This window comes from Leishmania martiniquensis, chromosome 32, assembly GCF_017916325.1.
Source record: "Leishmania martiniquensis isolate LSCM1 chromosome 32, whole genome shotgun sequence".
NCBI classification, from domain to species: Eukaryota; Euglenozoa; class Kinetoplastea; order Trypanosomatida; family Trypanosomatidae; genus Leishmania; species Leishmania martiniquensis.
The window spans coordinates 71,729-86,465 of NC_090167.1; the positions used below are offsets into that span (position 1 = coordinate 71,729).

The window sequence follows — 14,737 nt, forward strand, 5'->3', positions numbered from 1 at the left end:
AACGCAGTCCGCAGTTGTTGGGAGTCCTGCTCTGACGTATACCCCGTAGGTCTGTGTGTGCGTGTGTGTGTCTGTGCGTGTGTGTGTGCCCCAATACATATCTCTGCCGATGGTGTGCTCGTTGTCTGCCTCATACACGCCAGGAAAAGGCGCACACGACGCAGCAGCCGAGTAGTTGTGCGCTGCTAGCAGAGGCCACCGCACCACCTCAGCGAGAGCGACGCACACGCAGACACCAAGATGGAGCACGGTCCCCTGGGCTCTTTGCGCTAATGAACGCAGCGTTGGTCAACTTAGGAGTACTGGAGGGTGAGCAGTGGAAGAAGGAAAAGATGAAGATGCGCGAAGAACGTGTTTAGCACCAACTTGCCATACACGGCGCTCAGAGGCACTTTGCCCCCTCATTAAGCGGGTCCCTACCCATCCATCGACGTTAACGAAGCGGGTTGGATGGGGCGCCGGGTGAGCTCACATGTATGTCTGCCTATCGCTGCCGATCGGCCTCCATCATTGCTACCACCACCACATACACACACACACACAGTCGATGGGCGGGACAACTATGAGTACGTAATAGCAATCCTCAGGTGCCGGCATTCTTCTTGGGCGGAGAAAGGCGGCCTCGCGTCATGCAGCTTCAACGGTCTCTGTTTACACGTGCGCTGCTCGGCACAAGTCATATATCAGATACCTGAAGGGCAAGCACATTAGCAGCCCAACAAATGGCATGGTGCACAGTGGGCGAAACGAGAAAGACGCGCTTACACGCAATGACATACGCCGACAAGCACATGAGGCACAAAGTGAAGAGGAAAAAGATTGCCTTCGAATAAGCTACTGTCGCTGCTGGCGCGAGTCAGCCATTCATAGTAGCCTAACGCCTCTTGACCCATCCCGAGTGGTGGCAGTCGTATCATCACACACTCTACGCGCTGGCCCTTCCCTCTCGGCGTAGCAACTCGCCATGTCACCGAAACATGTTAGGCGTCGCTTTTTTCATGCCTCTTCCTCTTGTGTCTCTTCTCGCTCTTATGCCTCTTCTCCCTCTTGTGCCTCTTCTCTTCGCGCTTGCGCTTGTGAGAGCCATCATCTTCGTCGTCAGCGTCGCCTGATTCGTCATCGCCCGAGTCATCACTGTCACCCGAGTCATTGCTGCCGTCCTCTTCGTCGTCTTCACCGTCATCGTCACTGGCGCTGTTGCCAGTGCGCACCACCTTCACCTTGGTGGAGAGGTAGCTAAGGAGCCCGTCTTTTTCCTCCCTCGCAATCCCCGAAAAGGTAAACCGCTCCTCACCCTTCGCTCCGGGGGTGAAGACGGTGAATTGAAAAGTGGCCTGGCCACTCTCCGACTCATCCAGCTCAACTCGCACAACATCGCTGAAAGGGATGCGCGTAGCGGGGCGGTGCAGGTAGAGAAAGCCGCTGTTGACAATGTACAGGAACCCCTCTGCTCCGTGAAAGAGGCACCGCATGGAAGACTGCGAGTGGCTGGTGAGCACCGATCTGTACTCCTTGTTGATGCCACCGTACGCTGGGACCTTGGCAATCGCTTTGAAGGTGCGGATAAGGATGTCACTGACACGGCCGCTCATCGTCGGCACCAGCGGCGGTTCCTCGCCCTCCTTCGCTGGAGAGAGGTGGAGCGTCCTGTTAATCTCCTCTTGCGTCGTGAGCTCGCAGCGCCACGAGTGCTCTGCATCTAGAACCAACCCGGCTGGGCAAGAGATGACAACATGATTGTACGTTGTTGTGCGAATCTTGAGCGGGCTCTTCAGTATGAGAACGACGTACTGCGGCACGCTGTCTGTGTCGACCTCCTCCGCGGCGGAGAAGTACACAGGGACGTCGCACAGAAAGAGATTCTGAATGTCAGAAAGAGGGAAGCTAAGGAGTCCGCCGGAGGTGCCTTTCTTCTTGTCCTCCAGCACCACGTTGTAGTTCGAGATGACAATCTTGTACTTGCCGGACGGGTATGAGAGAAGAACGTCGTCGAAAATGGCCACCACCACCTCGTCCGTAGGCTTGGACTGCCCGCTGCCCATCGCGGCGAGAGCAAGCAGCTTACCTCCGTGGTCGTCACTGCCGTGCCGCTGGAGGAACTGCTCTTGGTATCGCATCATGCTGCTCTGAATGTCTTGTAGAATGGCCTTGCCCGCCGTCTCCGTCTCCTCGTAGCCAACGCACACGTTGGGCACGGCGAAGCGGATGGAGGTCAGCTCCACATCACCCGCCGCAGCCACCGCAGCTGGCCGCATTGTGAGGCTCACGTCATTCTTGGTGGTGCCGGAGGCGCTCGCGATGGCCGAAACGGGAATGCTCAATATGGGCTGCGGCACGTAGTTGGGGTTGTCCTTTGACTTTCCTTTTGGCAATGCGAGCAGCTCCAGCACGCACTCGTCTTTCCTCGCATCCGCGTCACTCTCTGTCTTCGCCACAGCCTTGGCCGCCGACAGCTTCAGCTGGCCCCAGTTCTCCACAGGAATCGCCATGGCCGGCTCACAGCGACTAGGATAGAATGGACAGATCCAAAGGCCGCGATTTCCCTTCTCTACGCGGACAGCGTCGTCCGTGGCTAAAGCGTGGCGAATGTGCGATACCTGCAAAGCAGATAGAGGCACGCAAATTCAGAGCGTGCAGCTTAGCCCCCACCCGCGCGGCGACGGCTGAGCAAAAGGGGCTCAATAGGTGCGACGCCTTACCAACTGAAAAACAGATGCACAGCCTCCGTCCACTGTGACACTAACGAAGTTGGCAAGTGGCGGCGCGCAGTCTTCTATTGGAGCACCTCCCGTAAGCGTCCACGCACAGCTGCAGATGTCAACGCAGATTCACCACGAAGTGAAGCCAAGGGTGTGATCTGTGTTGGTTCTTCTATGCCTGCCCTTCTCAGAGAACGGGAGGGAGAGGAGGAGGGAGGGGAGAGGAGGATTGGTGTGTGTGTGTGTGAGGAAAATAGGTATGTCTGTCTGGCTATGCTCTTCAGAAGTTGTGGTTCTGGGCGGCAGAGCAGCGATAGCATAAGAGGACGGAGAGCTGCACCAAATTGAGGAGTTCCCGTAGTCAAGTATCATGGCGGGGGTCAGCCAATCATGTTCGAGGCGGAAGGGTACGATAAAAACCACAAAGAGATGAGCAGCGCAAAGGCGCCGACACATCTAGGAAGCGTACGACAAAGAAACAGGAGACTGCGAGCATGCGAAACCGACGCACCGGAACGATGCGCTTCCATGATACGTCTCAGGGGGTACAAGAGGGTCTGCGTGCAGACACCCGAGTGCAGCACCCCTCTCCAACGCGCCACCTGTCAAGCAGGCACCACCTTTGGGTGCGCCGCTATAGAAGCTCACAGACTTGCAAGTAAGGTCTGTGCCTTCTCACGCGATATAACTTCATTTCAGTCCCCTCTTCAGGGGTATTTCACGACCGCCACTCCCCTCATTCATTCGTGCAAAAGGCCCCACTCCATTGGAGCGGTGGCCTCGAACACGTCAGCTCGTGGCTCCCCGGGGGGCTCTCGCGCCTCACTCCATGCGATGGCGCCAAGCAGCCCCTGCCGCCCTCCCCTGCCTATGCCGAGCCACCTCTGGTGGTGGCGGCGGCGTGGGGAGGTGGGCGCAATATATCTGGCGGCGGTTGCCGGTGGCCAAGGCCTGGGCGGAGAGGTGTCGCAGGGACCGGCGACAGCGAACGCGCTTGTGCCGTCCATGTGATGTGCAAAGTGTCTCGGTGAGTCGACCGCATCGCACACGGCCCTCGCTCTGCCCACTGGTGGCAGGGAGCCCGAGGAAGCCATCGCCGAGGTAATGGCACGACGTGGCGGCCGGCACTGATGCGGCCGGGGCGGCCTGCGAGGCGGGGCCCCTGCCGCCATGACGGGGGCGCCGCAGTGCCGTCCTGCCTGTCTGCGATTGTCTCGCACCCACGCGGGGTGGGCCTGTGAGAGGGCGGAGTCGAAGTCGCCTTCGCTGTGTGCGTCCTAATAGGAAAAATGAATGGAAAACGACGAAAATACGCTCAAAAAGGCAAAAAAGAGATGAGGATCGGCAGGGCCCACACACGGCGACGTCCGCCTGCCAATGCCCGCACGACAGCAGCAGCAGCACATCAGGAGGGGCTATAGAAGTAAAGCAAAGCAGCACAGCGCCATAACCAAAACGCCAAAGGTCTCAGTAGAGCGGGGCGTGTAAAGGGAAGGGAAACGTAGACGGCAGGCCTGAAAGAAGGGGTTCAGCCTGTGCACCGCGACGGGAGAAAGAGTGCAGAAAACGGGGCGCCCGGAAAAAAAGAAGCAGCGCGCGCTTGTCCATCGTACGTCTCAGGAGGCATCCCAAGATGTGAAAGAAGTGTACCCTCCCCCCGTGTATCATCAGGCGCATATGCGCGAGGTGCGCAAGCGAGCGTACACATGCACGTAGTTACACGATGCGCATCCGTAGATGCGCCCGCTAATGCATCATGTGGAAAGCGATCAGTATTCCCAAAAATAGAATCAGTACCACCACAGCAGCGGTTGTCTGGCGGGTGGAGATGACGCTCGTCTGCAAGAGCGGTGGAGGCTGCAGAATGAGGTAAAGGAGAGAGCGCGATACATCGCTCGTTGTTCCTGGAGCAAAGCCCATCACCTGAGCGGTGGCGAGCTGCACGGCGGGGTCCTGTGTGCCCCAGCTCTGCAGGGCTGAAATGTGCACCTCCTTGTCGCTGCGGATCTGAACGCGCGTCGAAAAGAGTGCCCGCAGGAAGACACCAAAGCGCTGAAGAAGCCCTGGGGTCAGATAGCGCACATAGATGTCGTCTATCATTGACAGGAGTCTAAAGAGTCGGCAACGCACTTCGGCGGTATCCGCCTCGACACCACGCTCCTCCTCATTCATGCAGTACGAGCGCGCGGTGCGGGGGATGCGGTCCGTAAGCTTAGCGTCGAATGCGAGGCGAAAGACGCTCAAGTCAGCCATCCAACGAAGCTTCAGTTCCTTCCATAATTCTAAGCCCTTCGAGGTCTCTGCGTGCCGCGGGGCCTCGGCATGTGTTTGCGTTGCTGAGCTCTGTGAAAGTGGCGGAGCCGCAGCGGCGGCAAGGTTTGGCGGCGGCCTCTTTTTTGCAGAGGCATCGTTGTTGCATGTTGGTGGTGCTGGCAACAAAGAAGCGAATGCCGTCGGCGTGGAAGGTAGTGCGCTGATGTGCTTGCAGCCAGCCTCCGAGCTGAGCTCCTCCTTATTGCATTCGTCGACGTCGCTCGCAGCCTCTGTGATGTGCATGGCCCCCTCCGCGCGCGAGGTGCCGAAAGCATTGCCTGTGGCGTCGGCGGCCTCCGTGGCGCCATCTTGCAGGTGAGAAACCCCTCCGAAGCAGAGGAGACCGCGAAACAGCGGCAAATTTACCCAGTGATACTCTGCTGGTTGGGCCCGTAGGCCTACCACACTGTTGTGGCTCCTGCCATACGTGACCAGACTCCTCCGAATATCCGCCTGCTCTTCAGGTGTAAAGAAGGACAGTACGTGTTCACGCCAAGCTGCCTCGTGTGTGTGCCAAAAGCTCAGCTCCGCTAAGGAGTTGCGGAGGTAAAGGGTAGAGTTGTCGATGGCAAGGTTGTCGTGCAGCGTGTCCATGACGGGTCGCAGCACCTTCTCCTCCAGTACTCGCCACAGACCTGTGACGTTGTCAGGGCTTCCCTGGTTGCGCCCGCGCAGGAGCTGGACCTCGCTTTGCCGATAGCTCACCATCGCCTCGGACACCTGCAAGGCCGTTTTTCGACGACGAGCTTGATTCGCCTCGAGCGGCTCATTATGCACGAGACTGCCCACAAAACGGCGCAGCATCGCCAACCGCGCCACCTCCTCGCCCGCGAACGCCTTGACCGCGTAGTACTTGCTGCCGCGGGTAGCAGCGTGAAGTGCCTGTGGAGGCTGCATCCAGTGCGAAGCTCGCTCCTCTCCCGACTCGAGCTTACGGTAGCGGTCCATGAGGAACCCGTTGCTGAAAGCGGCAAACAGGCGCTCTGTCAAGTCGACCGTCTCCAGCAGCTCTTGAGTAAGCTGCTGGCAACTATGGCGGTCATCGTACTCGGCAGCTGACACCCACTCCGTCAGCTGGAAGCGCCCACCCATCTCCTCCGTGTACGCCATGTATACCGCTTCTCCGGCGGGGCCGTAGCGCCCATCAGCCGGAGTGGCGGAGGGCGTTGACGGTGCCAATGGCAGTACGGAGATGAAGCCAGCCGCGTGACGCCCCGCTGACTGCAACCGGCGAATCCAGCGCAGCACATCCGACTTCAGTCTTGACAGAAATTTCGTCTTGCGCCGAGCAGCCCTCCGCTTTCGGGTCTTCCTAGACTCCAGGCCGCTGTCGCTGCGTTGGCCTGCGGCGTTTTTTGGCGCGCCGCGGTTCTCTGCGCGTGCCTCATAGGTCTCTCCGCGCGGTGAGAAGAGTCGCACCCCGTCGGTCGTCTTCTTTGGTGTGCCAAACACGGACGACATGGCGGGCGGTGGCGGAGATGGAGTGCCGCTCTGCTGCTCTCGCGCGACGCGCTGGGCACGGTGGCCACGCAACGTGGTCATCTGCGCCTGCAGAGCAACGTAACGCTCCATCAGCTCCACCGCCGCCTTCTCGAGCTGACGCGTATAAATGCGGCGCTCCTCTACCATGTCCTTCTTTCTCCGGTTGTACTGCCACATACTCTCGTGACTGTCATATGCCTCCAGCCTTGCGTTGACGTCCGAAAGCGCATCGATGTCGCGCAGCAGTGTCTCGGCTGTGTGGAAGGGCTTCGGGGGGTGCAGGCCGCTAAAGCGAGCGTGCTGTCGAGTGAGTATAGCGAGCATGGCCACGACCAGCAGAGCCGCACTATACCCGTACACCTTGAGATATAGGTGCGACCCCTTGCGCGACGTGGCCTTAGAAGCGCTTGGTTGCGGGAGGCCGACCAGCATGCTAGCAGCCTTGGGCCGCGATACGTTTGATGGCGGGGCACGTCGACTTGCAGTGGGCATCCCGGGCGCTGCCCGTCGCGGCTCCGAGTCAGATTGGCGGTTGACCGTCGAGCGGATGTAATTGAGGCTTTCGTCCTTTGGCGCCTCCGAGGTTGGGGTGCTCACTTCATCCTTCTCGTCAGCCTTTTCGGTCTGCTGCTTTGCCGTAGCCGAGGAGCCCTTCTCTGACTCCTCCCGCACTTCCTCTTTCTTGGCCTTTTCCGAGGCCCGGTACTGCTCCATGAGATGCCTTATCTGCTCCTCCGCGCCAAGGAGGTCGTAAAAGTCATAGAAGAAGTACTTGCGGGAGGACAGCAAGCGCTTCTTCTGCCCAGAGGAGCTGTTCGACTGCATCCGGACAGCCTCGTTGCGCTGCAGCGTCACCACGAGCACGCTGGTCGGCACTCCCTTCACCTGCTGCGTCTCGAGGCGGATTCGCTTCAGATTTTTCCAGCCCAGATCGATTCGAAAGAGAGAGCAGGTGAAGTAAAACTCCTTCTCCGTCGCGACAAGGTTGCCGCGGCAGCTTTGGCATTGGCAGGAGAAGGTGGACATGGTGGACGCGAACGCTCTTGCGCAGGCGCATCACCCAATCCTGGTCTCCCTAACACGCGGCGTATGTGTGTATACAGGCCGAGGAGAAGAGTGTAGGGGGGATTTGGGGGGCGGCAGCCAACCTACTGTGGATCTTGAAGCGCCAATCAAGCGCACTGGCTGCTGTTTTGCTGCGGCCAGAAGTACCACCGTGAAAGAGACCCGCAAGGCGAAACCACGGAGAAAGTGAAGGAGACGTGAGGGACGGCAGCCCTTCAGCTGCGGAACCACCGCCCGAATCGACGCGCACAAGTCAACGTGTGGTAAAAGGGAAAAAAGATAACGACAGGAGGAAAATACGAGAAGTTGAGGATGGGAAGTGCGCAGGGGGGTGGTAACTTTCCAGACGGGTCGGCAGGTCAGCGTGAAGGTGGTGGGTACCCGGAACGTGGCGCAGAAGATTTTTGTAGTGCGATGAGAGTCACTATAGCACCCCGCCCCTCACGAAAACAGATCGAAGGTGACGTCTCTCCTCTGCTTCGTCGGCGTGCGGGCGTGCCCTCTTACTTCGGCATGACCAGCACAGAGAACGTGACGAGAGGGCATCGGCCCCTCTCGAAGAAGGGGGAAAACCAGAGAAGCCACGTATGGATATGGAAGAGAGTGCGACCACCAGCCACAAGAGCTGTCTTCTGTAAACCTCCTCTGACAACCGCAGAGGTCGCCCAAGAAATCGGTTGCGTCTGCTGTGGCTTCGCTTAAAACGACAGTTCTTTTTCGTTGCAGCTTCTGAGTAATATCATTCCTGTTCGGAGATGGCGTACGGACATGAGGTGCTGTCGTTTGAGGAGAGGGGGGAAAATCTAAAGAGGACGAGCACTGAAGAAAGCGTCGACCAGACAGAGAGACAGAGAGACCGAGAGAGGGAAGCCATGAGTCTAGCACGGAAGGGGAACCGGGAAGTATTAGTGAGCGCCGCGCAAGCGCACCACCACCTTCTCCTTTCCCTCTTGCTCGCCGTCTGAGGCACCTTTTCGCCGCCAAAACAGCTGTGCCGCTGCCAGCCTCCTCTTCCATCCCCCTCGCTCTCTCTGCTGCGGTTCACATCCTCCTCCCTCAAGACGATTTCCTGCACGAACGCTCTTTTCGGTGCCGCCTTTTCCAGCTTATCCGCCCTCCGCGATCATGCGAAGAAAATGTGCGCAGACGCAGTCGTACAGACATGCACGTCAAGAGAGCTGTGTGGATGCGCGCACACGCAAAAACGCACGCACACATGTAGACGCAAATTTATGAGCACAGGACTGGGGTGGGACGCAGACGGCGGAGAGATAAATACATGAAAGCCTCGTTTCTCGGGTTCCCTCTTCGCGCTGTGTTATTTCCTCCGCAGGCAGTGCCCCCTGCCGCATTACCGTCTTCTATGTTGTCCTCTCCTTTCGCTACAGCATCGAGATCGACTCTGCGCGCTACAGAACTGGAAGGACAAGCTGAGGTTTACTTTGTGCACTCGACACCCTCATGCATACGTCCTCTCCACGCGCAGAGAAGGCGCCGCAACGCCAGCGGCACCCACGGCTGCCGCCTCTGTGCTGCTGTCGCCTTCCTCCTCCGTGTTTCTCGCGTGCGTGTGGCACTGGCACCGGCCCCACAGCTCGATGCCCACGAGGAAAGAAAAGAGGAAAACGCACCAGCACAACTCCTCGGTCGGTCGGCCGGTCGAGAGAGAGGGAGGGAGGCACGGGCGGTTGCGCGTTGGCGAGCGAGAGCAAGAGAGACGTGGAGGGGAGGCACGGGGGGGAGGGGGAACACCAAGGGCTGGTGGGGACCGACAGTGGCTCCCACACACATCCCCACAACGGCAACTCAACGAGAAACAGAAGAAGAAAGAGGAAAAAGGGGTGGGGCGGAGAAAAAGCATATCAAGACGGAAGGGGAGAAACAAAGAAACATGAAGAGTAACGCAAACACTCGGCGTAGGCGCACCAGCGACCCACACACACGCGCACGCAGAATCAGGCGCGTGAAAGAGAAGCCGCTTTCAGGAACGAAAGCTTATCGTCGCAGATCTCATCACTTTCTTTCTCGAGACACCCCTCAAGTCTCTCTTCTCGGCTCCCTAGAGGGTATGCGTGGGGACGTCACCAAACGCGCTGATGCGCCCATGGCGAAGTGTGTTGCAGACGAATACACACAAGAGAGAAAGATCAAGCAGAGACAGTTGCGAAGACGACGCGCAGAGCATCGCACCACCCTGCACCATGGCTTTGAAGCCGTCCCGCCAGCGCTTCTCTCTATCTGCTTATGTTCTTTTTTTTCGCTCTTTCGAGCACTTTGTCCGCCGTTGCGTCGACACGCCGCACAAGGGGGGATATGTTGACCGGTGGCATAGGCTCTTGCTTGTGATGCTGCCATTCCGGTCGGAGACGGCTCGACTTATCCGCACTTGAAGAGCAGCACCGCAACCTGGCCGAGGTAGAAATACAGGAAGCAATGGGTGTCATGTGTCACGAAGCTTCCGAAGTTGCGGCCCACAATGCAATGCCATGTAGGCTGGTACTTCTTGTCGAACTCCTTCTTGATGTAGGCGGCAATATCCTTCTCAATGTTGAACTTCTCCATCGCCTGAAGCGTCACTTCTATCGCGTCCGACTGCATGTCCTCCGGCATGTCGGCATTCTTCACCGTGGCCTTGTGATCGTTGTTGTACATGGTTGCGGCGTGTGTACTGAGAGAGTGATGCGAAGAAGCAAGAGTACAGAGGAAGGGAAGGGATATGTCGGCGGAAATCTGAGAAAGAATCAGCTTTGCTGATCGGGAGAACTTCGAGTAACACAGATGGCAGAAACGCAGGAACAGAGAAGATCACAGACTATACAGCAACTCAATGAGGGACTCTTGATGGGCCTTTTTTCTGCGTTGGGGAAAGGAGGAGAAGGGGGGAAGGTGAATAGGCGTATGGATTTGCGTGGAGAGAGTGCTTGTGAGCAACGTGGCTGGACAGAGAGTGTGTATGGGTGAATAGTAAACGGCGCATTGTCGGGCAGGCCGGGGGAAGGTTGTGAATGCAGCCAACAGAAACGCAGAAAAGACCCCCGCGCAGTGGGAAGCGGGAGAGGCAGAAGGAGCGCACGTGAGCGCGGAGAAGCAGAAGATGAAACGTTCAAACGTCAAGCACGCTGCCGGCGCCAAGAAAATCGTAGCTGTGAAGCGGCGTCCATCAAACTGCCGCTGCTCGGGAATCAAAAACGCCGCCTGCGCTCATGGGCGAAAAGAGAATACGCGCATACCTTTCCATAATGCCGCTGCGCACGCGGCACCGACTTGGCGATGCGTCTGTGTGCGCTATGCGTCCCTTTGCCGAGGTGTCGCCCGTATCTGCGTGTTCTTCGCGTTGCAGCTGCATGTGCAGTCCAAGCACCACACGCATGGTGTTACACGGAAATGGGTGGGCGTGGAGTGGGAGAAAAAGGGTTGGGGCGTCGCTGGTGTTTGACGAGAGAAACACTCGGCGAGAAGCGCACCAACGGGCAGCAAAACACACACACACACATCGCCGAGAGAGAGAGACAGAGAGACTGACTGATTATCTCTGTTTCCCTCGTTTCTTTAGCGCACACAGCCCCTCTCCTCGCTCGTCTCTCCCTGCCCTTGCACGAGCGGCCTACAGTACTCCCCCCCTCCTCACCCCTCACCCCTCTCTCCCTTCTCGACCACCCGCCCACCGATTCTTCCCTCACAGTAGGTCAGTCTATGGCACCCGCGTGTGTATGTGTACAGAAATGTGCATGTGTGCGTAGGCAAACGAGCACAAGAGAAAGAGAAGGCCGTGTCGCCGTCGTGGATGCGCATGTGTCCCTCCACGTCTCCCTCCCTCCCTTGGCTCAAGAAGCGACATGCGCTTACTTACTGAAACAACGCTCGGTTTGTCTGCAGCCGATGTGTGGCGACGTCTTGTGGCGTGGCCGTGGGGAGGCCACCGGCTACCTCAGTACTGGCGCTATTCCGCTTCTCTCCGTACATATCGCTCGGAGAGAGCCGCCTCCCTTCGTCGTCGGAGAAAGAAGCCGCCGCGTGAGGCGTGCGGCTGTTCGCGGCAGCCTTTCCAGTCGTGGGCGTCCCCGTCAGGTGGGACCTCGCGGCCGCCCGCAGCTCGAGCATGCGATCAAAGAGCTGCTGCGCACTGTTCGGCGCTGCTCGCCCCTCTCCGCACGCAGGCGATGAAAATGGCGAGTGCCTACTATCCGCAGGCATATTCAAGTGTGCATCCTGCAGAGTCGTCTGCGCAGCACACGCATCACCGTCATCGACGCCGCCGTGACGGTGGCAGGTGTGGTGGTGGTGGTGGGAAAGGCTCTCGCCAGTCACCTCCGCTACAGTCTCCTGAGCGTGCGTTGCCTCCTCTCCCCCGGGAGAAGGCATGGGAGGCGGCGGCGGTCGCTGCCACTGATGCTGCATCTGCCGAAGCAAAAGCTGCCTCTCTCGAATGGCGGCCGCAGCATCCAGCAACTCGGACAGCGACAAAGAGCTCAAATCGTGCGCAGCCTCCGGAGACGGAGTAGGGCGTTTTGCGCCCGTCTCAGCGCCGCGGTCGACGAGAGGGTCGCCACCCTCGCCGCTCGTCGGCGAGCCGGGCCGCTGCGATGGCACTGCCCTGCCGTTGCGGCCACGCGATTCGTCACGGCTGCCGCCGGAGGGCAGCTGCGAAGACGCTTCGCGCAGCTGCTGCTGCTGGGCAAGGGGGAGGTGCGCGATATACTGGTCTGCCACCTTGCAAAGTTCCCGGGTGCCCACGTCCTCATACAGCCCAAAGTAGTCGTGCTCCGCCCGGGAAACGGCGGGAGCCGGCCAGCACTGATTGGGCGAAGTGCGAGGACTGCAGCGACGCATTTCGGTCTTGAAGGGCGACGGTGAGTAGGCAAGAGGGTCCTTCTTCTCCTGCTCAGCCAAGCGCTTGCGAGCAGCAGCCTCGCGCAGCATCTCACTCCGCAGCTTCTTCCGCTGCCCAGACGGGCCGTTGCTGCGATACTCGACCGCTAGTGCCCCAGACCGTGCAGCTCGCTGGCGTAGCTGACGCTCACGGCGCGCCAATTCCTTTTCCCGCGCGGCGATTCTCTCCATCGCTGCCTGCTCGCGCGCCGCCGCTTCGTGAGACTGCATAGCCGTCACGCCATAGGTCACCTCCTTCTGCCGCTTCTCCAGTCGATGCTTGCCCCGCCTCACACTGGCCTCCAGGCGCTCTTTTTCCTCACGCAAGCGGCTGAGCTCCTTCCGCTGGTCTGCAACGAGTGTGCGGTCCTGTTTGAGCTGCTGTCGCAGCGCATCACTGTGCGCGCGAATGTCGCGGCAGCGCTCGTTGCTTGCCAGTACCGCCTCCTGCAGCTCCTTGGATTCCCGGCACAGACACTCATACTGCGTTTCCTCCGCAGGCGTTAGGCCAGACGGTGCAAACCAATCCTCCCCTGAAATAGACGGGGCACTGTAGCTGCTGCCTGACACGGCCAGGACCGCCTCAGCGCACACAGAGGAGACGCTCATCGTGGAATGGAAAGAGGAGGTGAGGGCGGCCGTCACTGGTGCATCTCCCGCACTGGGACAGCTCGGGCGGAGGGCGGCCAGTGCCGCCTGGAATTGGCCTGGACGAACAGCAGTTCCAGCGGCGGCAGAAGTACCGACGACGCCGGCACCTGCTGCAGCGTTGTTCGCAACTGGTGCCTCCGTGTCCACAAGAATACGTGATTGCAGCTCAGGTGCAACACAGTGTGCAGCGCCGCCTAGTCCACGCTGCACCGGCACCGTCTCCGCCTTCGGCGCGCGTGGATGAAGCGGCGGGGGACTTCGCATCGGCAAAGGAGCAGAGAACGCTCGCTGTGGTCGGGGGTCTCCCAGCAGCAGTTGACACAGAGAAGAGAGCAGCAGCTGCTCGCAGCGCTCCACGTGCAAAGCCTTGTCCAACGTGCGAAGTGAGGGAACGACCTGGCGCAGTAGGCAGGCGTAGGCGAGGGTTGAGATCCAAGTCGCGCCATCGGGTACAGCATCGCTCATGGTCGGCGCCTCTCTCGAGATGGTCGCAGCCACAATCTGCTCCAGATCGGCGAGTTGAGCCACCGACTGAAAGCGCGCGATGGCGGCCGTCGAAGTCTCACCTTCGTTAGTCACCTCGGTCAGGGCAGAGGCCAGCGCGCTTTCCTCGCCCTGAAGGCGAGTACTCACAATAGTATGAATGAGCTGTATCAAAGCACGCGGCGCCGCCTGAAGAATGATGCGAGAGACCGGCGATGGGTCTAGCTGCAGATCCCACTGCAGGGCAGCGTTGCACCCCCCAATGGATGCGATGCCCTGAAGGTCCTCAATACCACTCCCAGCGACGCTCACCGAGCACGACAGCACCGTAGACGACTGTATTGCGGCCGCCGGCGCCCCCTTCGCGCTCGCCCCGGTGCATGGTAAGATCGAGAGGAAGAAACAGTTGAGGGCGGCGAGACCTCGGTTGTAGGATAGGTCGATGGAGGACAAAGTTGCCGAGATGGTCGCTGTCGCCGAGTGCTCGGTCAGCGCTGCCCGGAGTGCATTGTGCCCTTCTTGCATCTCATCGCTTTCTCGAAGACTCACATCCAGGGCGTTGTGCGAGAGGTTGAGCTCCCGCAGCTGCGGAAATCGTTGAGCAGAGAAGAAGAGAGGGAGCGCAAAGGGCAAGCGGTGGCGCAGCAGCCGAACGAGAGACACCGTGCTGTCGGCCACGGGAGGCTTTACCTCCACTCCATTCCCAGCCACGCGCCCCTCTGGAGAGGATGCGCACTCGCACCTGCATTCAAGGAAGCTGTGCAGGTTGTTGAAGGCGACATCAATCACCTGCAGCGTGGCGGGGAGGCATCGAATCCAAGACGCCACACCGTCGCAGCAGGATGACGCGCCAGCAGGATCGCCGCGGCAAGCCTGTCGAGCACGGTAGTACGGGGTGCTGAGCCGGCCCAGCTGATTGTGGGAAAGCCGCAGCTCGACCAGATTCACGAAAACAGCATTGAGACCACTCACACTGTCAATGCGGTTGTGGTTGGCATGCAGAACAGCGACGGCGCTAGCGACCGTCGCCTCCTCTTTACTTGTCTCCTCAGCATCGAAGCAGAGACGAGCGATGCCGCGGTCGCGCAAATCGATTTCCATCTCAGGCGTTTTCGGCGACTACTCTTGCACTGTTCTGGTCTGTGGAGCCACTAAGAAAAGATAAGCGTGAAGAC

General features: G+C 59.3%; 4 protein-coding genes across 4 annotated transcripts; all 4 read right to left on the reverse strand.

The window, feature by feature from the left end:
• Positions 1-980: 980 nt before the first annotated feature.
• Positions 981-2,489, reverse strand: LSCM1_01659 (uncharacterized protein; the record flags this gene model as incomplete). The annotated part of the gene is made up of 1 exon (XM_067319259.1): positions 981-2,489. The coding sequence occupies one exon, from the start codon at positions 2,487-2,489 to the stop codon at positions 981-983; it is 1,509 nt and encodes a 502-aa protein (XP_067175808.1).
• A 1,956-nt stretch (positions 2,490-4,445) lies between these two features.
• On the reverse strand, positions 4,446-7,520 carry LSCM1_01660 (uncharacterized protein; the record flags this gene model as incomplete). Its single annotated transcript, XM_067319260.1, has 1 exon — positions 4,446-7,520. One exon carries the CDS (start codon positions 7,518-7,520, stop codon positions 4,446-4,448), a length of 3,075 nt encoding a protein of 1,024 aa, XP_067175809.1.
• Positions 7,521-9,935: 2,415 nt separating this feature from the next.
• Positions 9,936-10,211, reverse strand: LSCM1_01661 (uncharacterized protein; the record flags this gene model as incomplete). The annotated part of the gene is made up of 1 exon (XM_067319261.1): positions 9,936-10,211. The coding sequence occupies one exon, from the start codon at positions 10,209-10,211 to the stop codon at positions 9,936-9,938; it is 276 nt and encodes a 91-aa protein (XP_067175810.1).
• Positions 10,212-11,405: 1,194 nt separating this feature from the next.
• LSCM1_01662 (uncharacterized protein) lies at positions 11,406-14,663 on the reverse strand (the record flags this gene model as incomplete). Its single annotated transcript, XM_067319262.1, has 1 exon — positions 11,406-14,663. One exon carries the CDS (start codon positions 14,661-14,663, stop codon positions 11,406-11,408), a length of 3,258 nt encoding a protein of 1,085 aa, XP_067175811.1.
• Positions 14,664-14,737: the final 74 nt, after the last annotated feature.